General features: G+C 39.6%; 1 protein-coding gene across 8 annotated transcripts in view; it reads left to right on the top strand.

Annotated features, from left to right (window-relative positions):
* The window catches only part of TBC1D22A (TBC1 domain family member 22A), a 476,952-nt gene that overhangs the window by 219,665 nt on the left and 231,477 nt on the right, over positions 1-25,810 (top strand). For all 8 annotated transcript variants that reach the window (XM_038410573.2, XM_043496366.1, XM_043496369.1 and 5 more), the window contains one exon: positions 14,435-14,510. In XM_038410573.2, coding sequence (XP_038266501.2) covers positions 14,435-14,510 — 76 coding nt within the window. The remainder of the gene's footprint in view (positions 1-14,434; positions 14,511-25,810) is intronic.

Below are 25,810 nucleotides of genomic sequence, written 5' to 3'. Positions count from 1 at the left end.
GGCACATTAATTCTAAGCATCAGTCTTCAGAAGCTAAAAACTTCCTCTGTTTAACCATTTTTTTTCATTATCTGAGCACGGAATAATAATTTTGATCTAAAATATTATTCAGATGATTCTTTAAACTAGACTAAATTGGTTATTTAGTTTTTAAAAATTAAAACATCTAAAGTATATGGTCCTCAGTAAGGAATGTTATTTTCCAAATTTGAAAACACTGGCTGAGAAACTGTATAAAAATAGTTTACTGTGCAGGTTCAGTGTATTATTTTCCTTTGCTCGAGTAATTATACACCAGGTGTAGTTCCCAACCTATGCTTGTTTTTCCTTGTTGCTCCTTTGCACTTGGATAATTCAGGAGGTTGAAAAGAGAAAAAGCCTTCAAACTTGGCATGGATGGACTTAATCATCATGAGAACTAGGGCCTTTGACAAGCTTAAAACAATATAAGGTTAAAATAACCAAGCTACTATATAGTCATTAAATAAACGTACATAACAATAGCTTTCTAAGTCTGTTTATTACATATTCCATTAGGTTCTACTTTCTCTCTAGTACTCCATATCATCGGGCTGGGACTCTTGTTGGGAAGTGTAATTGAATTAAAATGGCTGCTTTCGGTTAGACGCTGTTCAGTCATGGAAATACTATGGTGGTGGGTGCTATAAAACATACAAAGCTATTTGTGCGCTAGAGAGCTTACAGTGGCACAGCTGTAATGATGCAGCTATGCTACTGTAAGATCTCATGTGTAGTTCCTCTATGCCAATGGCAGTGAGCTCTCCTATCAAGATAATTAAACCATCCCCAATGAGCGGCAGTAGCTATGTCTGTGGGAGAATCTCTCCCGCCAACATAGTGCTGTGCACTCTACCACTTATGCTGGCAAAACTATGTTGCTCTGGGTCTGGGTTTTTTTTGGTTTTTTCACACCACTGAGCGACATAAGTTTTGCCAACATAAGTGGTAGTATAGACCTGGCTGAATTTAGAAATATCCTTCCTGGTGACATTACCATAGAAATATTTCAAAAGTCTAGTTGTCAACGCTGAAGAAGTATATGTGGCAGTTCAGAAATGTGTGTGGAAAAAATGGGGAAAGATGGGGGGAGGGATAGCTCAGTTGTTTGAGCAATAGGCCTGCTAAACCCAGGGTTGTGAGTTCAATCCTTGAGGGGGCCATTTAAGGATCTGGGGCAAAAATTGAGGATTGGTCCTGCTTTGAGCAGGGGGTTGGACTAGATGACCTCTTGAGGTCCCTTCCAACCCTGATATTCTGGATTGTATGGGAGCAGTTTAAAATGTTTTTTCTACAAGTTATTAAAGATTTCACTAGTTTAAAAAAAAAAAAGTACTTAACAAAACCATAGTTCAGTACAGAAAAGTACATAGAAAAGTTGCCTTCTGCCAAGTTTGGAAATTGAATTCAACAATTCAGTTGTGCAATAGAGGGATATTAGTCTTGCTTCAATTGCAAATCTCAAGACAACTCTGTGTTATACCAATAAAATAAAAACTAGCAGGATCTTATTAAAGGGGAAAAGGCAAAATGCCACATGTATTGTGAATACACAAAGTATCATAGTAAGCAGTTAGTTATTCCGTTCAATTTCATATTCACACACACACACACACACGTACGTTCTGCAAGGTTATTATCATAGTTATCAGCCTTATAGTTGCTCATGCCAAGCCACTGGCCAGGTGGCCGGGACATGAGGAGGGAGCAAGGCCTTGTCAGATGCTCAATTTTAATCACAATTGTTAACAAAGTGAGATGAATACAACAAAAGGGCGGGGAATCTCTGGTGCTGTTTATGTTAGAGTATTGCTTTGAGTCTCTCTCTGTGTGAGTAGTTGTTGCAAAGAATTGATTTGAGAACAGTCTCTGTCTTAGAATGTACTAACACAATTAGCAGCTTGCAAGTTTCACACAGAGAGGGAGAGAAACAGTACCAAAAACCAAGAGACCTCTTAATTAGTAATACCCTGGAATTTAAACTATGGGGAATCAAACTCATTTGTGATTTTAATACAGAACTTCTTTAATATGATCCAACATATGTAGTCACTACTGACACTCCATAATGATGTGCAATATTACTGTGGAAACAGCTTTTGAATTCCCTGACTTTTGCTTGCTTAATTTCTCAACCTTAGTTTTTTAGTGCTAGTTTTTGCAACATAAGTCATTAAAGGACTAGGGATAATAGAATGCACTTTACATTTATGTAGAGTCCTTCCACCCCAATATCACAGATCCCTTTTAAAAAAAAAAGTCAGAGAGAAGGTAATTTCTATAGTATTGTCCGAACAGAGGGAAGGTATTGGGGAACTAAGGATAACTGCAGATAGATGAGCCAGCACCAATGAGAGAATTACGCTCCACGGTATTCGTTTACAATTGGAGAAATGAAGTGGGTGGGTAAGAGGTCAGAGAGCTAGTGGAGAGCAAATTAACAATTTTGATAACCAAGACTGCTGTTTTGAATTGGATGCTGAGATGGGTAGGGTAAATGGTCATTATCGACACCTTGACATGTAATTATTAGGGGATCATGAAGAATGAAAAAGGGAAAAGATACAGAAGCATAATATATAAAGAAGTTAAGATGTCCAGTGCAGTACTCCATAGAAAAGGTTTACAGATAAATGGCTTAGAAAAGGACTTAAAAGGAGGTTTTTGTTAAAGGAACAAACGGGTGTGGTTGAGGACTCTTATGATTGGTAAGGCAGGGAGCCAACCCCCCATTCTTATAGCTCACCTTAACTCTCCTGTGAGGTGGGGTGGATGGTAAGGTCCCGGCAGTGGATTTGCTGGAGGGACCTGGATAGAAAAAGAGGGAGAGCTGATAAAAGCCCCTCCTCCCCTGGGTAATTATGGAATAAACATGGGGTTACCTTCACTGTACGCTTTTATCTGACGGGTAGTCCCAGACATCTAATAATAAAGTTGCAGCCTGATTAAACCCATGCCAAATATCCCCTGTCGTTCTTTTGGTATAGCCAGACTATATACAGAATATATATTGTATACCTTATGTCTCAAGAATTAACTGCTTTTTTTTGTAGTTACACATCTGTAGTTTGGGTATATTAAAACATTCCTAAATTTGCTTGAAGACTCTAAATTGTGCCATGTTACCTTAATAATGACTGCATCCATAATGAATAAACTAGACAGTTTCCATTTATTGAAATGGATAGATTTTGAGTTCAAAACTATCTGTACTAAAGTTGTTGTTTTGGTTTTAATTATTTAACTGAATGCCATACGGAATTTGACTTTCTCTGATAAACTTGAAAGGGACTTTGTTGTAAGTTAAAAAGAGATCTAACATCTTTTTCTTGAGTGCAAGTTGAAAGCTTTCTTCACACAAGCAGAAATGCAATAAAACCAACCCAGAGAGATTTTTAAAATTGAGAAAGTTTGTTAAAAATATCTGTTCTTCTTTGTGCTGCTGTTGGTTGTTACTTGCCTTTCATCTTTAAAGAATTGACTTAAAGTTTCAGTCAGTAAAAACACATACAAATAGGAAACTACGATGAGACTACCACGCTCTCCCACGGTTTCACATTTCAGCATATTTTGAAATCTGTGCTTTAGAGAAACTAATATTTGGAGTAGCAGAGAAGTTCAGATCAGCATGGAGTGCCAGTGCCGAATATGTTGATGGAAGTAGTTTAGATAGTACCAGACTGTAGTTAACTTGACTCAGTGCAGCACTATTAATTTCCTTAACTTTCCTGAGTATTAATTAACTCACTTAAAAAAAAATCTCACCAGTCCCATACCTCCCCCAAATTCCTTTGTGTATGTCATCCTTTCATTACTGGTATGCAGCCCTGCTAGTAAAATAAATATAAACGAATACTTAACATTCATACTGTTATAGCACTGATTGGAATGTCAGTGTTGTCCACGCTCCTTAAATATGTTACTTTTTGAGTCAATGTGTGATTTATATTTTTTTTGTCTCTAATGCAAGAGTTTATCATTGTTACAGAAATTTAAGCCTCACATACAGGTTTACTGTCTATATATCAGTTGTGCTGTTAATACAGATAATTGTTTTGTTCACCTTTATTTGTAGTAATGGTTCATGTCCCATCACACAGCTAGTTGAACAAACTATTGTACTCGTTAATGTGAAATATTTTTTTACTACTGTTTGTTAAAGGGAAAAGCAAATAAAAATCTACCAATTAATATATTTTTGACATTGACATTTCCTCTTCAAGAATTACCTTGTCAGTTCCTCATATTTGGGAATAAATATGACAAGGGTCTCTCTGCCTAGAAAGTAGAACCGTGCTCCTTGGATCTGAATATTTGGCCTTTGCGTATTTAAGAGACCATGGGTCAAATGGAACTTGGTTCCCTTAGTTCTGGTCTGCACTTATGTTGGTTAGGGGTGAGGATTTTTTTTTTATACTGACCTAGCTATGTTGCTATAAGTCTAGTATAGATCCAGTTATACCAGCAAACAAGTCCTTTTGCTGGTTTAGATTATTTTGTTCAGGAAACTGGTATAAATTATACTGGCAAAAAAGTTGTTTTCCTGATATAAACTGTATCTGCACTAGGAGGGTTTGCTAACAACTATGATGGCAAACCTTTTTGAGTGTAAACAAATCCTATGTTTAAGGTTGGAGTAAAAATAATGCACAGCCTCATGTTATGGAAGTAATTTTAGAAATACTTGAATTACAATTTTCTAGCCACTGTGGAGGTTGGTCACATGAACTGTTAATGTAACATATTCGTTAGTAGTAGTTTTCTAGCAAAGCTGGCTTTCATCTTGTTTTACTCCTATCTCCCCTAGTATGGCTGCAACCTAACCCTTTCATTTTGCCCACTGCTGCACTCTCTCATACCTTTGTTTTTTCTTAATTATATAATCTGCTTTTGTCTTTCTCCATTTTTCAGTAGACTATGTCTTTAAAATTATGAAAAAAATACTTGAATGTTTAACTTCTTACGCTGGACTCTTGGTTCCTAAGTATTGTCTTAATCAGAAGGTGTTGGCTCAAACTGCAAGTTGATTTTAAATTTTGATGTATTTATGATATATACAGAGTAAAAGTGGCAGAAAAAAGTTAGAAAATTCAAGGATTCTGTCTTCCACGTTAAAAATAAAATCTATAAACTGAGATTTCTTATTCATGTGGCTCCTATTCATTATTGGTCCATTTAACATTTGAAACTATTATACTAAGTGAGCAAATGTTTGCTAGAATTCAAGGAAAAACATTAATTGTAATGTATGCATTTTGTATGTAAACACTAAGAACACACATTTTGAAAACCAAATGAGAGCATTTGAGATTATACAAATTATTTATATTTACATTGGTTTTCAGAAGGAGTTGCCTTGGAGTTAAAAGATTTCAGATTTAAATCCTATATCTGGATTTTACTTTCTTTGCAATGTTGCCACTTAGTATAGTACTTCACTGTTAGAGGTACAATTCTTCAGATGAAATGCTAACCAGAAAACTTTGTTGCTTGTCTCTGGTGGCTTTCCACTGGGAAGTTTGAGTATGTGGCTCTATTCCAAAATGTTAAGGGATTATCCTTGTGTTCTGTCAATATTTGCTCACTTAGTATAATAGTTTCTAATGTTAAATGGACTAATGGGTGGCTAGTCTGTTTGCAAACACAGTTACCAAACTACCAGTGTCTAATTTATCATTTTACAAAGCACTTTGGAATTCCTTGAAAATGAAAGGTTCTGTACAGAACTATATTTTAATTTGATAATCTGCTTTAAAGAGCAGGATGGTTTTAAATCTTCTCTCATCCAACTACAGTGGATTAAGCCTTGAATTTTGGATCTCATCCCCACATAGTTTCTTGGGGGAAGATCCAATCCTGAGGGACGGTACAGAAGACAGAACTTCATGCTCTATAACCAGAGTGCTCTTACTGGGGAGGGGAGAGACCTAAGGAACCAGCACATGCTCATCTGTTCATAAAATTAATTGTAATTTTCTCTGGCCTTTGGTGGAGGTTCCACTTTTCCCTCTCCTGATGCTCGAACAGGTTTCCCTTCAGTTTTCTCTGTGTTGCACTCTCCAATGCTTAACGCTCTCTGCAGTGCTCTTGGTGGTGTGCCTGCCACAGCACTTGCCTTTTGGCTTTGTTGTCTGTAATTTCCATTGTTGAAGCACCGTAGAGAGCTCGCATGGCTCCTTAGCTCCCTTTCTGATGCCTTTTAATGGTCTGCTAACAGCCTTCTGCCTCAGATTCAGAGAAAACAGACTTCCTGTCATATCCTTGTTCTGTCTTCCTCCTTCATGGACATTATCTTCTCCTGGGAAAATGCATTTTCCCACTCTCCTTGCTTCTCAGTATGTATTAGGAGAACCTTGATCCTTGTGTTAACACCTGGGATGTGTTTTCCAGATTGTATTGAAGGGAATACATTCTTGAGAATCTGACTCTCATGGCAACCTTTGGTTAGAAGGAATGAGATAATTTTCATGAGTGGGAGCTCATATTACACGCAACTTTTCATTCATAGTATCTTTTCCATTCAGACTGGCTTATTTGCAAACTCTCGGTTCTGTGAGAATGCAGTCTGGTCTTTAAAATCATTGGCAAAGTGAGGCACATCAGATTCTGGAAACCTTCATGAGAGTTCTCAGACTTTTCAGTCCTAATGACCTCCTTTGCAACACTTCTGCTGCTGCCCAAAGTACCGAGGAAGGGCAGTGAAGACACGATGGTTGTGATTTTGCTGACTTGATAGTGACCCTGCCACTCTTGGTTTTCAGACCGAATATGCCTAGCAGTGCCCTGTGGATACTTCCCAGGTTCCTTTACTTTCATTCTTGGGCTTGTACTCTGCAGTCACATTCATCTCAGATTGGCTATGGGGGTCCTGAAGCTGCATTCTCACTGAGCATGACCAGGCTGGTAAGCTTTTTCATGAGCTTATGAAATGTCTAGAGCACTCTTCGGTTCATAGGCAGTGAGGACTTATTTCCCCATAATGCCATACAGAGCTATCAGAATACCTTGATAACTACGTAAAAGAATAAATGGACACCAATCGGACATCAGGAATGGTAACATACAAAAGCCAGTAGGAGAACACTTCAATCTTCCTGGACATTCTATAACAGATTTAAAACTAGCTCTACTTGAACAAAAAAAACTGCAGAAACAGACTTAAAAAAGAAACTGCAGAACTAACATTCATTTGTAACTTTAACACCATTAATTTGGGCTTGAATAGGGACTGGGAGTGGCTGGCTCATTACAAAAGCAGCTTTGCCCCTCCTGGAATTGACACCACCTCATCAATTATTGGGAGTAGACTACATCCACCCTGATCGAATTGGCCCTGTCAACACTGGTTCTCCACTTGTGAGGTAACTCCCTTCTCTTCATGTGTCAGTATATAATGTTTGCATCTGTAATTTTCACTTCATGCATCTGAAGAAGTGGTTTTTTACCCATGAAAGCTTATACCCAAATAAATCTGTTAGTCTTTAAGGTGCCACCGACTCCTTTTTGTTTTTTTCAGAATACCCTGGTTTCTTTTCAGATCATGTACATCTTTCACCTTTGACTAAAGACTTGTAAGGAGAGGAACATTTGAGTTTATACACCGTTTATTGAGGTTTCCCTAGGCCTTTCCTTGCTCAGGAAGCCTTCTTTGGCTTCAAGATTTTGGTAGTAGCATACAAGATAAACCCACTTCCTGGGGTTAATGCACTGTTGTCAGTCCTAACAATTTTTCTATCTGATTTTCTGTCTTTCTAATATAAGGATTCTTATAAATTTCTGCATTCAATCTCTGAGTTTTGCCTTTAGCTATAATAGCCACAGGCTAACGTTAGAAGGATGAACACCAAGTCCATTTGTCCTCTGCGGGTAAAGTGAGGCTGCCCTCACAAAGGGGGGCACCATCTCCCATTACACAGTCCATAGAACTTCCCCAACATAATTCCTACAGCATATCCTTTAGAAAAACATCCAAGCTTGATTTAAAAATTGCAAGTGACGAGGAATCCGCCAGGTAAATTGTTCCAATTGCTAATTACCGTTAAAAATGTACACCTTATTTTGTTTGAATTTGTGTAGCTTCATCTTTCTGCCATTGTATTGTGTTGTACCTTAGAGCCCATTACCAAATGTTTGTTCCCCAGATTGGTACTTTTAGACTGTAATCAAGTCACCTCTTAACCTTCTTTTGGTTAAACTAAGTAGGTTGAGCTCTTTGAGCCTATTACTATAAAGCATGTTTTCTAATCCTTTATTCATTCTCATAGCTCTTCTTTGAACCTTCTTCATTTTATCTACATACTTGATTTGTGGACCCCAGAACTGGACACTATATTCCAGGAGTAGGCATGCTAGTGCTAAATACAGAGGTAAAATAACCTCTCTACTGTTACTCAGGAATCCCCTTTTCATACTGCAATGGTAGCTTTAGCACACTTGGCTGCAGTGTCACACTAGGAGCTTATGTTTACTTAATTATCCAGCATGGCCCCAAATATTTTTTTTCAAAGTCACTGCTTCCGAAGATAGAGGGCTCCATCTTGAAAGTAGGTTCTACATTCTTTGTTCCTAGACATGTACAATTATGCTTAGCCATATTAAAACATATATATTATTTTCTTGTGCCAGTTTACCAAGTGATCCAGATCACGCTGAATCAGTGATCTGTCATCTTCTTTATTTACTCCTCCAGTTTTTGTATCATTGGAAAACTTTATCAATGATGATTTTGTTTTCTTCCAGGTCATTGTTAAAATGTGAGATAGCATAGGGCCAAGAAGCAATGTGTACAGGACTCCACTAGAAACACACCTGCTCAGCAATCATTCCCTGTTTACAGTTACGTTTTGAGAACTATCTGTTAGCTAATTTTTAATCCATTTAGTGTGTGCCATGTTAAATTTATATTCTAGTTTTTTAATCAAAACATACGGGACTAAATCAAATGCCTTGCAGAACTCTACGTGTATTACATCAGCACTATTACCTTTATGAATCAAACTTGTAATATCATCCAAAAAAAAAAAAGCTAAGTTAATTTGACAGGATCTATTTTCCATAAACACATGTTGATTTGGATTAATTACATTACACATCTTTAATTCTTCATTAATTGAATCCCATATCAGCTGCAGATCCATGTCATACTCCTGGACGCCCCATCATCTCAGGCATTGGCACCCTGACAGCAGGATTGTCTGGCTATGTAGACTCCCTCCTCAGGCCCTTCGTTACCAGCACTCCCAGCTATCTTCGAGACACCACCGATTTCCTGAGGAAACTACAGTCCATTGGTGATCTTCCTAAAAACACCATCCTAGCCACTATGGATGTAGAAGCCCTCTACACCAACATTCCACACAAAGATGGACTACAAGCCGTCAGGAACAGTATCCCCGATACTGTCACGGCTAACCTGGGGGCTGAACTTTGTGACTTTGTCCTGACCCACAACTATTTCACATTTGGTGACAATGTATACCTTCAAATCAGCGGCACTGCGATGGGTACTCGCATGGCCCCACAGTATGCCAACATTTTTATGGCTGACTTAGAACAACACTTCCTCAGCTCTCGTCCCCTAATGCCCCTACTCTACTTGCGCTACATTGATGACATCTTCATCATCTGGACCCATGGAAAAGAAGCTCTTGAGGAATTCCACCATGATTTCAACAATTTCCATCCCACCATCAACCTCAGCCTGGACCAGTCCACACAAGAGATCCACTTCCTGGACACTACGGTGCTAATAAGCGATGGTCACATAAACACCACCCTATATCGGAAACCTACTGACCGCTATTCCTACCTACATGCCTCTAGCTTTCATCCGGATCATACCACTCGATCCATTGTCTACAGCCAAGCGCTACGATATAACCGCATTTGCTCCAACCCCTCAGACAGAGACAAACACCTACAAGATCTCTATCATGCATTCCTACAACTACAATACCCACCTGCTGAAGTGAAGAAACAGATTGACAGAGCCAGAAGAGTACCCAGAAGTCACCTACTACAGGACAGGTCCAACAAAGAAAACAACAGAACGCCACTAGCCATCACCTTCAGCCCCCAACTAAAACCTCTCCAACGCATCATCAAGGATCTACAACCTATCCTGAAGGACGAGCCATCACTCTCACAGATCTTGGGAGACAGGCCAGTCCTTGCTTACAGACAGCCCCCCAATCTGAAGCAAATACTCACCAGCAACCACACACCACACAACAGAACCACTAACCCAGGAACCTATCCTTGCAACAAAGTCCGTTGCCAACTCTGTCCACATATCTATTCAGGGGATACCATTATAGGGCCTAATCACATCAGCCACACTATCAGAGGCTCGTTCACCTGCGCATCTACCAATGTGATATATGCCATCATGTGCCAGCAATGGCCCTCTGCCATGTACATTGGCCAAACTGGACAGTCTCTACGTAAAAGAATGAATGGACACAAATCAGACGTCAAGAATTAAAACATTCAAAAACCAGTTGGAGAACACTTCAATCTCTCTGGTCACTCGATCACAGACCTAAGAGCGGCTATCCTTCAACAAAAAAGCTTCAAAAACAGACTCCAACGAGAGACTGCTGAATTGGAATTAATTTGCAAACTGGATACAATTAACTTAGGCTTGAATAGAGACTGGGAATGGATGAGTCATTACACAAAGTAAAACTATTTCCCCATGGTATTTCTCCCCCCCACCCCACCCCCCACTGTTCCTCTGATATTCTTGTTAACTGCTGGAATTAGCCTACCTTGCTTGTCACCATGAAAGGTTTTCCTCCTTTCCCCCCCCCCTGCTGCTGGTGATGGCTTATCTTAAGTGATCACTCTCCTTACAGTATGTATGATAAACCCATTGTTTCATGTTCTCTGTGTGTGTATATAAATCTCTCCTCTGTGTTTTCCACCAAATGCATCCGATGAAGTGAGCTGTAGCTCACGAAAGCTTATGCTCTAATAAATTTGTTAGTCTCTAAGGTGCCACAAGTACTCCTTTTCTTTTTGCGAATACAGACTAACACGGCTGCTACTCTGAAACCTGACAGGCCTATAGTTACTTAGGTCTTCCCAATTACTAGTGAAATGGAAAGTATGTTCTTGTTGTATGATATGGCTACATACTCCCCCACATATATATTCCCCCACATACCATACAGAAATATTTATTGAACACTTTCTGAATTATTATTGATATATTTCCAATTTCCATTTAGCGATGGACCAATACCATTGTTAGGATTATTTTTATTTCTAATGTACTTTTTTAAAAAAGAACCCTTCCTTCTCCTTTTCCTTAACTATGGTGGTCATAGATTTCTCCTTGTGTCTCTTTGCTTCCCTTATACATTCCCTACAATTCCAGGCTTCTGATTTATATTAATTAATATCAATTTTCCCTTTATTCCATGTATTATATATTACATTTTTAATCATTGTCTTTACTTCCTGTCTAAAGCAGGTTGGTTTTGTTAACCAATATGCCCTTCTTCCACAATTGCGGGATTGTGGCTTTTTGGCTATCCAGTAGACAAAGATGGATGCCATCTCCTGCTATTTCTACTGAGACTAAAACCAGGCTGCTCTGAGGAAAGCTGAGAGTCAGGCATGGGAAAAGAGAATGCGGGTGTGCTAGGAATGGGTACTGTGGGAGTATCAGAGAATGGCAATATGTTAGGGAACAGGGCAAGTAACTTTGAGGAATGTGGAGAGCAGGAGGCTTGCTGTGGGTATGCAAAGAAATGGGGGGGGGCAGGGAGGAGGCAGTTTGAAGAGCCTACAAGGAAATATGGGGAAAGTGGGTTGCAGACAGGATGCAGGGAAATGTTGGAGGCCAGATGCAGTGTAATGTGTGTCAGAAGGAGAAGGAAAAAGGAGGGCTATATGAGAGGCATTTTTAGTCAGATTTTTTAAGCTAGGCTCTTGACTTTTTGGGTCTGATTTATGATTTTTTTTTTTTTTTTTTTGCAGCACTATCACTGCTTGCTACATCTTCTGTCTGGTCCTTTATCCCTTGTCATAGGATTGGAGAAGAGAGAGATGTATGACAAGGGAAAATTACCGGTTATCTGTTCATTGTAGTCCTCTCTTCTTCTATCCAATCCTACCCTATGCTGGATAATGTGCTGGTACTATTTTGCATACTAATTTTTATCTGGAAATGTCTCTAGTTAATGGATGGGTGTAATCTGCGGGGTGAGAGTGGGACTTCACAAATCTGTACCTCGTTTTCCAGTTGGTGGCACCATAATGGTGTTGGGACCTCAGTTCACTGTTTTAGGGTGGCAACAGACTACAGTACCTATAAGTAATTTTCCCTTGTGAACTTTTGAATTTGCTTTTTCAAATTAGATTTTAATATTTGTAAAATTGAGGACTAGTGCAGGGTATAATCCAACATATTTTAAATAGGTACTATGTAAACTTTCCAAACACCTTTGCCAATATAGCTGATTTGTAATATCCATTTTAGTCTTGTTCTTGATTTCTGCTGATCAGAGGCTACTAATCATGCTAATTTATCAGATTATTTTTTTTGGTAGTTGGGGAAAATGCACATTGGTGAACAGATTCATATAGTGACCTTGGGGTTAATCCAAATCTCATTGAGGCTGGTAGAAAGAATCCCATTTACGTCCATGGAATTTGGATCAGGCCCTTAGTGAGTCTACTCAAAATGAAACTCAGGTTAACAGAAAAAATGCGTTTACTTACTGCATATTGTGTTTCTTCAGTTCACTATTATCCATAAGTTAGTACACTTTGTTTCCATATTCTGGCGTGTTCTACTCTAACTTGTATAACAATTGTTAAACACAAACAATGTTTTAATATTTTTGTTCAGTTTTAGGACATTATAGATTTTAAAAAATCTAAATTACACATTCTAAATTTTTATAAACCCCGTAAATGTAATTGAAGAAATTAATATGTATGCGTCAAAATTGTTTTTAAAAAAATAAATACTGTTAAATATTCAACACTGGATAAATGCAAAGTTAAGGTTACCCAGCTGAAATCAAGATAGGAATCGAAAGATTAGCATTCCAACAGCAAGGATGGCTTTATTAGCATGATTTTGGGATAGCTACACAGCTCACCAATGGCATGTCGCCAATGAGTTATGCCAAAATATCTTTTACACTATATCACCTCATTAGATATTTTGTGTATGTTGCATTTTATAGGAAAACAATTTTTAAAATGTTTGCATTCTTTAAAAAAAAAGTGTTGGTACTAGGGTTTTTTATTCTCTCTCCATGTTTAAAATCATGCCAAAGTACCATGAGTCCTGCTGCACAATGGCTGCGAACGGAAGAATGCTACAAAATATTTAGATATTCTACAATGTATTCAAGTAACTTTTCTCTTCAAAATATTGACAAGTGTAGTGGTGGGGAGAGTTTCATCTCCTCTTCTGTAGTATAACCAAAGTGTGGTATTCCCTGTCTATAGACAAGCTATTCGCTCTCAATACATCAGAACTCACATCTGTATAACTACAATAATTTGCATGACCGTTTGCCATTGTTTCAGATCAGGGATTCGCACATACAAATATGCAGTCTGTCTGCACAATTGTGGAATTTGCATGTTGCACTTGGGTTCACAATTTTACCTGTGACCAGGCCTGCCAACAGAAATTCAGGGCCCCAGGGCCAGGGCTGTCCCTATGGAGGTGCGGGGCCCAGTCGGAAGTGACGAATCCGTCACTTCCAGGGCCGACTGTGCTGGTCAATGTTGCTGGCCCGTGGGGCCCCCAAAGCGCGGGGCCCAGAGCAGTTGTCCTGATTCGCCGTATCCTACGGACAGCCCTTCCAAGGGCAGAACAGTCAGTGGGCCCCCTAGAAAGCCCTTCCAAGGGCAGAACAGTCGGCGGGCCCCCTTGACATTTGGGCAGTGCTGCGGCTACGCTGTCTGAGGCACAGCGAGCTGCCGGCTGCGCTGCTGGGTGCAGTCTTCCTGCACAGCCAGGGCTTCCATATTTCCTCCTAGCTGCCATTGCCATCGCCAGTACTGCCCTGTGTGCCTAGGAGCCCTGTAGCCCACCAGAGCGATTTAAAAGGGCCTGCGGCCCTTTTGTTATCTGCTCAGAGGTTTAGAATATTAACATAAATTCCAGTGGGGATGGATTAGCGATTGAAGTACAAGTGAGGCAGTCAAAAATGAAAGGTAAGCCACTGGACATGGAGATCACCACTACATCTATGGAATGTGATTAATTACTGATTATTAATAATAAATATATAGAAACAGAACTTTCATTTTTTAAATGCCATTGTCCTCATCTGAAAAGTTTATATTTTATATCAAACAAAAATATGCGGATTTAAATAATCAAATGAAAAGTCTTCATAATTTTTGCTATTATGTATTATTTATATGATCTTTTCCTCCTTAGGATAACTATACCTTTGCACAGCCAGGGATTCAAAAGAAAGTGAAAATGCTGGAAGAACTTGTTAGCCGGATTGATGGTAAGTCTTAAAAGCTAACCTAGATAGACTCTAAATGGTGCTTCATTGAAAGTCTTTAGTTAAAAGCTTTGTGAGTAGTCTAGCCAATATCAGTACAGTTAACTACCATGAGAGTGTAACACAGCCTTTTTTAGGCGAGGTGTCATACTCAATCAACTAGTGGCATAGTGGCCTTTGCAAGATCACTGTTGTGTATCATTTAAAGGAAAGCCACTAGAGCATGAGCCACTTTCATTACTTTTTATTAAGGCAATGTAATCAAAATTCAATGGCAATCTCTTTGCAGCAGAGTAATAGCCACATATAAAAGGCAGCCAGCATTTATTTCACATTAAGCTCAGTGATTGTTGTAATTCAGCAGAGTCACAGTGGTTGTTTATGGTTGTCCTTCGGCACTATGTTTTGTTCCTTTGTGGATCGTTTTGCTATCAAGAATGCCTGAATAATTTCTCTGTGGAATCCAGTTAATTACTAACTCGAAATAACATCTTTAATATTGTAGATAAATTACAGTATGTTGCAGGGATAATTTTAGATTATGCTTTCATGTTTTAGCAGGGAACTTTGAAATATTTTCTACCTTCATCCTTAAAATAATTCCCTTCATGAAATGCTGACTGTCGTATTGGTATAGCAGAGTTTAATTAAATGAAATGCAAGAGATAATGCCTTGCCCATTCTAAACATATTCTCCTGGTAGTTTATTAAATTAATGAACAGAGCATTAACAAAGTGATGCCAAGCAGAACTAAGTATATATTTGTGACACTACCTTCTCAATGATGAGAGAAAAAAAGAAATGTTATTTCTTAAATAGCTTAATATTGAATAATCTTCTTGAAAAGATGAATTGTCTTTTTCATTATACATATTGTAAGCTTTTCTTGCACCAGTGTTAAACTTGTTTGCACATATTTACATTCTGAATTCTTCACATGTCTCTGTGTACCTTATTAGTGTCTTAACAAATGACAAAATGAGGGAATGAAATCCAGTCTTAAAGATAAATTGTTTAGGAGACTGAAAATGTATAGCCTATTCGATATATGTATGTACTAAACTTTGTGTAATATACCAAGTTATTTTATCAAAATATTAGTTGATTTAGGTGGGAATTTCAGTTTGTTCAAGTGATTGTCCATATGTATTCCACTTCTCATGCATGTGTGCTCCATGCTTGTGAAATTGGTATCTTTTGAATGCCAGTGTCCATTGGAGCCATGCCTGCATCCTGCATACCCTACAGTGCTCCGTTGCCAATGGCATAAAGGTTGGGGTTGGCTCAGCTGCCTTTTAGTTCTTTCTTACTGCCCATGGTACTACTTTGGCAGGTCCCATATCTCTGCATGACGCAATTGGCTTTTATTTATCTAGTGCTCTAGGTATAATTTTTAGTATAGTTAGATTAATACAGTTTTTAAGCTTGTTGGCATGCAATAAAAAGGAAGAAATCTTTTAGATAGGATGTGCTCTAGCCACAGCCACCCCTGTACCTGGGAGAGTCAAAATCTCCGAGATTTAAGTCCTATCCCTTTTGCAAGATGGCTGTTCTTATTAATGATGGACACTTGAAGTGCTGCTTCTGCCCAGGCGGAGCACATGCACCGCTTGAATGCTCAAAGGGGGAATCACTCCTAAAAACTTTTCTTTGTGGCGGGGTCCGTGAAGGCATCCTCCCAGCCGATTTGAGAAGATGACTTCCAAACTGTCACTAATTGCTTTGGTAAGTCTTGGGTCCACCCCCAGCTCCAGACTTCAGTCCTCCTCAAGAAAGTCCCATTCATTCACTGTGGAATTGGCAAGAGCTTCCCAGCTCTCCTTGACAGTGTTCTGAGGAGACAGAGAGAAAACAAAATGGGTCATAGGGTGATAGGAGAGACAGATATCCCCAGTCTACTTTGTGCTGGTGAGGAGGTAGTTAAATGCAGAGATTGGGTTATCGGATGGCTTTGGTGCCATTTCATGAGCTGGTGAATGCCTCAACTAGTACCAAAGTACTCTCACTGAAATACTTGGCATGGTCATCCAAGCTCCGGCACCAAAGTACTCAGAACTGAAGCACCTGGCACTGACAAAAGCATGCTTTGCTCTGTCATCTGCAGCATATACCATGCTGCCCATTAATGTGCAGGGTATACCTGTGGAACTGACCATCTCTGTTCTGATGAAATTCACAGTATTGAGTGACTTGAAAGTAACTGTCCTCACAAGGTTGCTGTTGCTGACCACCATTAAAAAAAGCCCTGGTGACATTTGGGTTCGCTACCTCAGTTCCTGCACAGAATATTCTAGATCCTTGTAGAACTCCCAAGAGAGTGGCTCCATGTATGGAAGAGAGATTTCTCTTCTGCATCTGAGCAAAATGGAGAGATGTTTCCCACATACTTACTGCACTCTCCTCACTATGAGCCAAGCTGCTCTGACAGGGAGTTAGACGACACAGGATGAGATGCTGAGAACCTAGCGATGAGACTCTTCTTGGCATCCTCCGGGGCCTACTACATTCCTATCTGATGTAATTGTTGTGGTTCCAAGCCCCTTGGGGGATGCAACTCAATAGAAAGACTTCTTTGGTTGCTCCTGCCTCTAAAGCCAGGTTCCCCTAACCTCTTAGACCATCTCATGAAAGGCAACTCGTCCACCGTACTCTTTAGTATCAGAACTAGGATTTACAGTAAGACGATCTGCTAGAGACAGATGTCCACGCTATCACATTAGTGATATTGTCATCTGTACCTGATGAGGCTCTTACTCCAATTGTGTCAACCCAGCCAGATGACTACCAGATCTTGCGGGAGCTCCTCTGGTGCAGTTCCTTCAGTTCCTGGTAGGTTGCCAATGTGAATAAATGAAATCTTGCTGGATCCAGGAAGGGACCTATGGCAAACCCCAGTGTCAGCGATACCTACTTTGAAGATGAATAGACGCTACTAAGTCCCCGTGAAGGAGTTTGTACATTTCTATAATCACCCGACGCTTGAATCCATAGTGGTTGCAGCTGCCCACAAGTGGTCTAAATAACAGGGACCACCCAAAATGACCCCACGGATAAACTCCCCAAAGGACTTGACCTCTTGACATAAGGCTTATCCCTCAACCAGCTTACAAATGTGTGTTTCGAACTACCAAGTTCCTGGCTAAATACAATTTCCTGAACAGTGACTGAGCATCCCAACAAGCAGCATTAGGTGGCATCTACACAGGGCAAATTAATTAAAGATGTGAAGTCAATTTGCATAAATTAAAACATCCTAAACCCCATGTGGATGTTGATTTATGCAAAAAAAATTAAAATTTCACTATTTGGACACTGCAGAAGTATCTGTTATCTTACGAGATCCCAATAGCAATGATTCTAGATTAAATTTCTAGTCCTAAAGCATTTGGGGCTCTGAATTATCTCCATACGAGTCCATTTGGCAGTTTTTCCTGCTCTTCCTTCCATAGAGGGTCTCAGTCTTTTCACCCATTAGTTGGTAAGTTCCTCAAAGACCCTTTTCATGCGTTTCCATCAATCAAAGACACTTAACAATCCATTGAAATCCCAAGAGAGTGATCAGCATTAATGAGACTTCTCTTTGAACCTGTAGCAACCTATTTGTATCACCTGTCTGTGAAGATTACCTTCTTAGGTGCTACCATCTCATCCAGAAGAATACGAGAGATGTAAGCCCACTGAAGGACCGTCCTATACAGTGTACCAGAAGGACAAGATAACATTAAGACTTCACTTGACATTCTTACATACTGTCAGATTTTCACCTAGATCAAGTGATTCACCCAGCAGTTATGTTCCCTAAACGTCATGCTAGTCTACAAGAAACTAAGATCCACAATTTAGATGTACCGAGAACTCTCTTTGACCATTTGGGAATTCACCATGATTGTTCCTGGCCTTTTCTGTTGGGATGAATGGTGAGCCTGTCTCCACATGTTATCTAAATGGGTTTTGGACTGCATTAGACTGCAGAATGATGTAGCACATTTGGACCTACCTACACAGAGCAAAGCAGAGGACCTACCTACACCAGAACTTAAGCAGCTTCTGCAACTTCAGTAAGAGGCATTCTAATCTCAGAGATTTGTAGAGCAGCTACCTGAAGTTTAGTTCACACCTTTACACAACACTACTCAGTGATTGCTCAAGATCTGATGCTCCCTTGGCAAAGCTTTCTTGCAGTCTTGTTTCAGTAGATGCAGAACACCCACCTCTTGGACACGAGTCCACTTCTTGTGAAGTACCAGAAGTGTGAGACAAGTGGACAATCACGCTTGAGAAGAAAGAACAGTTCCTTATTCTACAGTAACTGTGGTTCTTCAAGTTCTGATGTCCCCAGTTATACTATGATCTGCCCTCCTTCGCCATACTACAGAGTACAGTATCACCTGGATTCTGTTTTGGTGAAAGAATTGAAAGTTGATTGCAGCTCCTCTATCCTTTATGCCCTTATCTACATGGTGCTGGAGGACATACAGGCACAGATACGGACCCTACTGACACTACTGTTCAAAAGAATCAGAGTTCATGTGCATGTGCATCAAAAATGGAATATAGGTGGATGAGGATAACATCTTGAAGAACCACTGTTACCAGATTTGCCTGTTACTTTGGGGTACGCTCATTTATTAGGGTTCGGGGGGGCAGATTCTGTAATTCTATCTATGTACTGCTTGTGTCACTTGCGTTTTCATATGGAGCTGTACTTATCCCTTCTGCAAGTTCCTTCCCAATGGAGCTATTGTGCAGGGGCTCTAAGTTCCCCAGGGCTGGGTTCCTCCAGCCCCAGAATCAGATGAACACCGCACATTAACAGAGCGCACCTGAGTGGACTGGGTCAATCAGCACTCCCAAGCTGACTCCTTATATGTCCCTGGACTCAGCAGGCTGGGTCGAACAGAACTTCCAAGCTGCCACCATCATATGCCACGTGCACCACACCGGAATAGAGTACGCTTGAGCAGGCTGGGTCGAACAGCACTTTCAAGCTGCCACCCTTATATACTTCTAGACTCAGCAGCCTGGTTGTGCAGCATTTCCAAGCTGCCACCCTCCTATGTTCAGCATGTCCCTGTCCCCACTTTCACATTACAATTGTGCTGGTAGTAACCCACTTGATGAGCAAACCCCACAGGCTTTTTGTGCGCTACAGGGACCTTGAGGTTAGGTAAGAGAAGCATTGCTGCAGAGAAAATGGGAAAGCCAACAGGGCGGGGGAGACAGAAACAGTTGCAATATTAAGTGTATTTTAAATGAGATTACAGAAGTCAGGTTTAGAAAACTATAACTGATCACACAAGTCAGGGATAGAAAGCTATACCTAGAGTAGGGGGAAAAAAAAGAGAGAGGGAGAGAGAGTTGGGTTCTTACCATTCTGTGAAGCTTGAACCGTTCGGTTCCCAGGTGATGGTGGTAGACGAGGGTCTGGAGTGCTGGAGACAGGCAGAGCCCCTAGCACAATCAGTCAGGAGAAGATGAAGTCCCAGTTGAACTGATACAGATTTTGGATCCAGGCATCAGAACGCTTACTTGAGCACGGGTAGGGGGGTTTTGTAGGAAAACAGTGGTTGAAGGGAGAACACTAGATTTGTTTGTGGATAAACTGATGTCTCAAGGGAGTATACCAAAGTTGTTTTGTTCAGGCTAGACAATAGAAACTGATTATTCCTGTCTATGGGTGGTATTCCTTTGAGGGAGCTCACAATGCAATTAGGCAGCTTCAGTATTTTGGATATTAATAAAGGAATTATTACTAAATTGTTCTGATAACTATTGAACTGGGTGTGTGCAGGTGTGGGTTCATTAACATCTGGAGCAGAGATTCCCCCATCATGCAGTGATTCCTTGCTTTTCTGGTACCAGAGTTCAATGCGGTTCTTGCCTTGGAATCTCTGCTCTCCATTCCGTGTGCTAATGGAGATGCCTCCCTGTCTCATCTCCAAATGAGGCCAGGGGAGTTTCCTTAATCCTGTCACCCTTCTCTGGAAGGTTTTAGGTGAGTCTCCCACTGCTTTTCATAGCTTTTTGTAAATCTTTCTTCTGATCAGTTTTGGTTCAAGCAGAGGCTGGGGGGCGGGGAGGGGGTCCTTTGTGAGTCAGACAGGCTGGATACTGCGCCCTGGTTCCCCAAGAATATAGAGCTGACAGGTAACACCACATTTTACTGTTGAGTAAATAACCATTCTTTTCCCTAACAAGATACTGTTAAAGTAATCCAGCTCAGAATATAAATCACATTTACAGTTGTCTCAGATTATCTTCCAAATAAGCCTGTTTTCATTTGTCCTTTCTTCAATATATGTTTTATTTAAATTGTGTAACAATCAGTGTACAAGTCCGGGTATTTATACCAACTCTACCAATAGTGCACCAACACCATTTTGTTTACTTTGAGTCTTACTGTAACTAAATTATTGTTCTGATTTTAAAAGTGTGAGACAGTTACAACCCCAAAGGCAAAATTTTCTCTATGGTAGTACTTCCAAGATAAGTAAATTTTGGGGCCCAAGAAACATGAGTGTACCATTGTTGCCAAGAAGGCCAATGGCATTTTGGATGTATAAGTAGGGGTATTACCAGCAGATCGAGGGACGTGATCGTTCCCCTCTATTCAACATTGGTGAGGCCTCATCTGGAGTATTGTGTCCAGTTTTGGGCCCCACACTAAAAGAAGGATGTGGAAAAATTGGAAAGAGTCCAGCGGAGGGCAACAAAAATGATTAGGGGACTGGAACACATGACTTATGAGGAGAAGCTGAGGGAACTGGGATTGTTTAGTCTGCGGAGGAGAAGAATGAGGCGGGATTTGATAGCTGCTTTCAACTACCTGAAAGGGGGTTCCAAAAAGATGGATCTAGACTGTTTTCAGTGGTACCAGATGACAGAATGAGGAGTAATGGTCTCAAGTTGCAGTGGGGGAGGTTTAGGTTGGATATTAGGAAAAACTTTTTCACTAGGAGGGTGGTGAAACACTGGAATGTGTTACCTAGGGAGGTGGTGGAATCTCCTTCCTTAGAAGTTTTTAAGGTGAGGGTTGACAAAGCCCTGGCTGGGATGATTTAGTTGGGGATTGGTCCTGCTTTGAGCAGGGGGTTGGACTAGATGACCTCCTGAGGTCCCTTCCGACCCTGATATTCCTATGATTCCTTTTCACTTTTTTCATACTGTCATCTGAAAAAAAACGTGTATATTGGTAGATTCTAACATCTTAAATTAACCTGGTTAACTGTATGCAATCTGCATATTTAAACTCTAAAATTTACTTTCTTTAAATTCAGTACCAAAACAAACTCATCATTTTCAATGGGGGAAAAAAAACCCTATATTTGAACAGTGTAAAGTGCTGCGTGTCTTAAAATACAAGGAAATATACAAGCAGCATGTGAATATATTTTTAAAACATTCTTTAAACATCAGAACATCAGTTGGATAGCAAGGTCTAAGCACTAAGACGTAATGGATCTGTGGTTCAGAATACGTGAAGAATGATTATTTGCAGTGTAGTTGTAGCCACCTCTATTTAGCTCAAAGGCTTCTGTCTTTCCCCATCGGAAGTTGGTCCAATAAAAGATATTAACTCATCTACCCTGCGTCTCTGAGGAATCATTAGTAATACAATACACAGTACTGTAGATTACGTACAAAACATTTGAAAGCATCAATCATTAAAAATCCATGCTGTGCCTCCTGTTGGACAGATTCCAGCAGAAAAAGAAGATCCAAACCTATGTATGTGAAACTGCCTGACTTGTGTACTACAGTCCTGTTTTTTTTTTATCACCTTTCACTGGCTGATTCACAAAGCTGCATTAGTGTCAGCTTTGAAGGAAGTTACTTGACTCCCATTTGATGATGAAAAGGAGATAAGCTTTATGAAAAAACTGGGAAGTGTGGCAGGAAAAATAAATGGAAAAGTTTACTGTGGAGGTTGATTTGTGTGAGCAATCCTTCAGCTCAATCCGTTTGTTATGTTCAGTTTGTATCTATACAAACTTGCATTCTAATGGGGCGGGTCAAGAGAACTAGTTGGAAGAATCATGTTCAAGTAAGGTTCTGGTTAGTAGAGATGGAAAAGACAGAGCATAAAGCATAAATAGAGAAATATCTCCTAAAGCATAAGGAGCAGGTGGAATATGTGTTTGGCTTTTTTTTTTTTTAATCCTGTTTAGTTTTAAAAAAAAGTTGGTCAATGGATTTTGAAAACATGTACTTAGTTAAGTTTCTAGGCCTATGTTTAAACTCCTACATAGTCTTCTGGCAGGAAAATGCAATAAAATGCGGAAATGAATGAACATAATAAAGCTTTAATTTTTATATTGGAAGCTTTTTGATGTAGGGAATATCGTTTACTTTGTCTGTACAGCACCTAACACGATGGACCTGTAATATAAATGTTTAATAACAGTATCCTTAATGTTGTGGGTTTTGTTTTGCATTTTCCATTTCATTTTTTTCTCCTTTTGTCACTAAATTCTCCAAAATCCACATATGTTATCAGATATCTTGAAAAGTACTATGTCTCATCCAGGCAATGGTGAGTCAAAGAAGTTCCTGAGATAAAGCCTCCAAATAAGAAGCTGATTTTAATGTTCAGTTTGCTCTGAAATCCACATACATAGAAAGATTATCTTGAAAATTGATTGTCCATTGAGCACAACAATTTGGTGCCCAATAACAAGAACTGGGGTTGGCTTTGGAAGAAGGGGGAGAACACATTAAGATGAAAGGGGCATTTCACACCTCTAAATTATTGGCAGGCTGAATTTATATCCAGGGGCTGTTCTCATTTAGCTGAGAACATGCCATCAAAATGAATGGGGCAATTCACACATCTGTAGTCTTCCTATCCTGCAGAGGATTGTGCATAACCCCGTCCCCTTACACCAGCCCCCAGAATGGAATAGCGAGTCCTAGGGCTTCTCTCTCTCTGCTCCCCCTTGTTGCCTCCAGCTTATAGATAGGCTCTTCACAACCTGGTTACCAGCTTCCTTCCTCAGACTCTCTAGCCATGCTGGAGACATGCAGGAGCCAGGGAGAGGGCAGAGCTGAGTGGTAATCAAGTATTCCCAGGAAGACCCCTTATTCCTGCCTTACACAGGTACTCTTCTCCCTCTTCCCCCTCCCACCCACTACCACTACTACCTGGAAAAAAAAAAAAAAGAGAAATTCACTGCCCAGTTAAGATTGGTTGGCAGTACCTTGTGCCCTTTCAGAATGTCAGAGAAGTGTCTTCATTTCAAACACGCCGTATGAGATACAGCAGCAGACTTCCCTTACCATGCTGTAGGTAAAAGTCAAATTAGACTGAATAGCAGAGTAGTCGATGCACAAAGTTGAGTGCTTACTTTTTTATAATCTGGTGGATTACACAAAATGTAACAGTAACAAATATAACCACATAACCACAAATTGAATTTGTGGAGGGAAAATTATATTCACACAACTGTATTTTGCTAACAGAACTTTTGTGCATGTTCTTGCTAACATCATTGATTCTGGTGCTCACTAAATGAATAATGGAGGGAAAAACCTTAACAAAATAAGTAGTGGCTTGTGTAGATAAAATTTGTGAAGACTGCTTGCTAGTCCTAATGGATTACCACCATATGAAAAGTTATATTTGCCCTTGAGTGCGAATGCATTACATTAGCGACTCAAGTAACCTTCATTAACCTAGTCTCATGGATCACAACTCCTCTCTTAAAATAACTGTCCTTGTGTGTACTGCAGAACATTGCATCAGACTTTAAACAGCCAAGCTTCTTTCATCGAAGAAAAAAATCTGAGTTAAAACAATCAGAGCTTCTAATGAATCATGATTAAGGAAGATCTTACGAATTTAATTATTGTAATATTTTTATAGGAGACACAAAATTTGAAGTTATAGAATCATTGCTCCATCTAATTCATCCACTTGTTTGTTTACTACTTCTGTTAAGGTAAAATCAACTGTACAAACATAGAGAGACATGGTCTTTGCCTGAAATAGCTTACAGTTGAATACAGCGAGCTCATTATTATTATACATCAGTGTTTCATACATAAATATTTTTATTCCAAGAATGTTCATCTTTGTCTTAACTCTCGTTTGTTTCACTCCCTTTTCTTCACTCTGCCACTCCCTCTCATCATTTATTTTGCCAATAGCTGAATCTTGTCTTTTGGGTGTAAGCTGTGGAAGTCATGGAGTATCTCATTATTTGTACAGTGCCTGACACAGTGGGTCACTGATTCTAATTTAGAGCCTGTTGGTGCAATTAGGTAGTGCCACTAACAATGGGAAAATCCTTCTTAATTGGGCTGTCAAGAGATTAAAAAAATTAATTGTGATTAATCGCTCTGTTAAACAATAATAGAATACCATTTAAATATTTTTGGGTATTTTCTACATTTTAAAATACATTGATTTCAGTTACAACACAGAACACAGTGTACAGTGCTCACTTCATATTTATTTTTATTACAAATATTTGTGCCTGTAAAAAAACAAGAGATAGTATTTTTCAATTCATCGCATACAAGTACTGTAATGCAAACTCTTTATCATGAAAGTTGAAAAGAAATCATTACAAATGTAGACTTATGTACAAAAAAAAGTGCATTCAATAATAAAACAATATAAAACTTTAGAGCCTACAAGTCCATTCAGTGCTGCTACTTGTTCAATGAGTCACTCAGACAAACAAGTTTGTTTACATTTGCAGGAAATAATGCTGCCTGCTTCTTGTTTACAGTATCATCGGTAAGTGAGAACAGACATTCGCATGGCACTGTTGTAGCCAGTGTTGCAAGATATTTACATGCCATATGCACTAAAGATTCATATATCCCTTTATCTTGAACCACTATTCCACAGGACTTGTGTCCATGCTGATGACAGGTTCCGCTCGATAACCATCCAAAGCGGTGCAGACTGACGCATATTCACTTTCATCATCTGAGTCAGATAAATTTGTTAGTCTCTAAGGTGGCACAAGTCCTTTTTCTTTTTGTGGATACAGACTAACATGGCTGCTCCTCTGAAACCAGCAGAAGGTTGATTTTCTTTTTTGGTGGTTCAGGTTCTGTAGTTTCCGCATTGGAGAGTTGCTCTTTTAAGACTTCTGAAAGCATGCTCCACACCTTATCCCTCTCAGATTTTGGAAGGCACTTCAGATTCTTAAACCTTGGGTTGAGTGCTGTAGCTATCTTTAGAAATCTGACATTGATACCTTCTTTGCATTTTGTCAAATCAGTAGTGAAAGCATTCTTAAAATGAACAACATATGTTGGGTCATCATCTGAGACTGCTATAATATGAAAT

The sequence above is a fragment of the Dermochelys coriacea genome, chromosome 1, assembly GCF_009764565.3.
Source record: "Dermochelys coriacea isolate rDerCor1 chromosome 1, rDerCor1.pri.v4, whole genome shotgun sequence".
Lineage (NCBI taxonomy): Eukaryota > Metazoa > Chordata > Testudines > Dermochelyidae > Dermochelys > Dermochelys coriacea.
The sequence above is the reverse complement of the archived record's forward strand: the minus strand, read 5'-3'. Positions and strand labels throughout refer to the sequence as shown.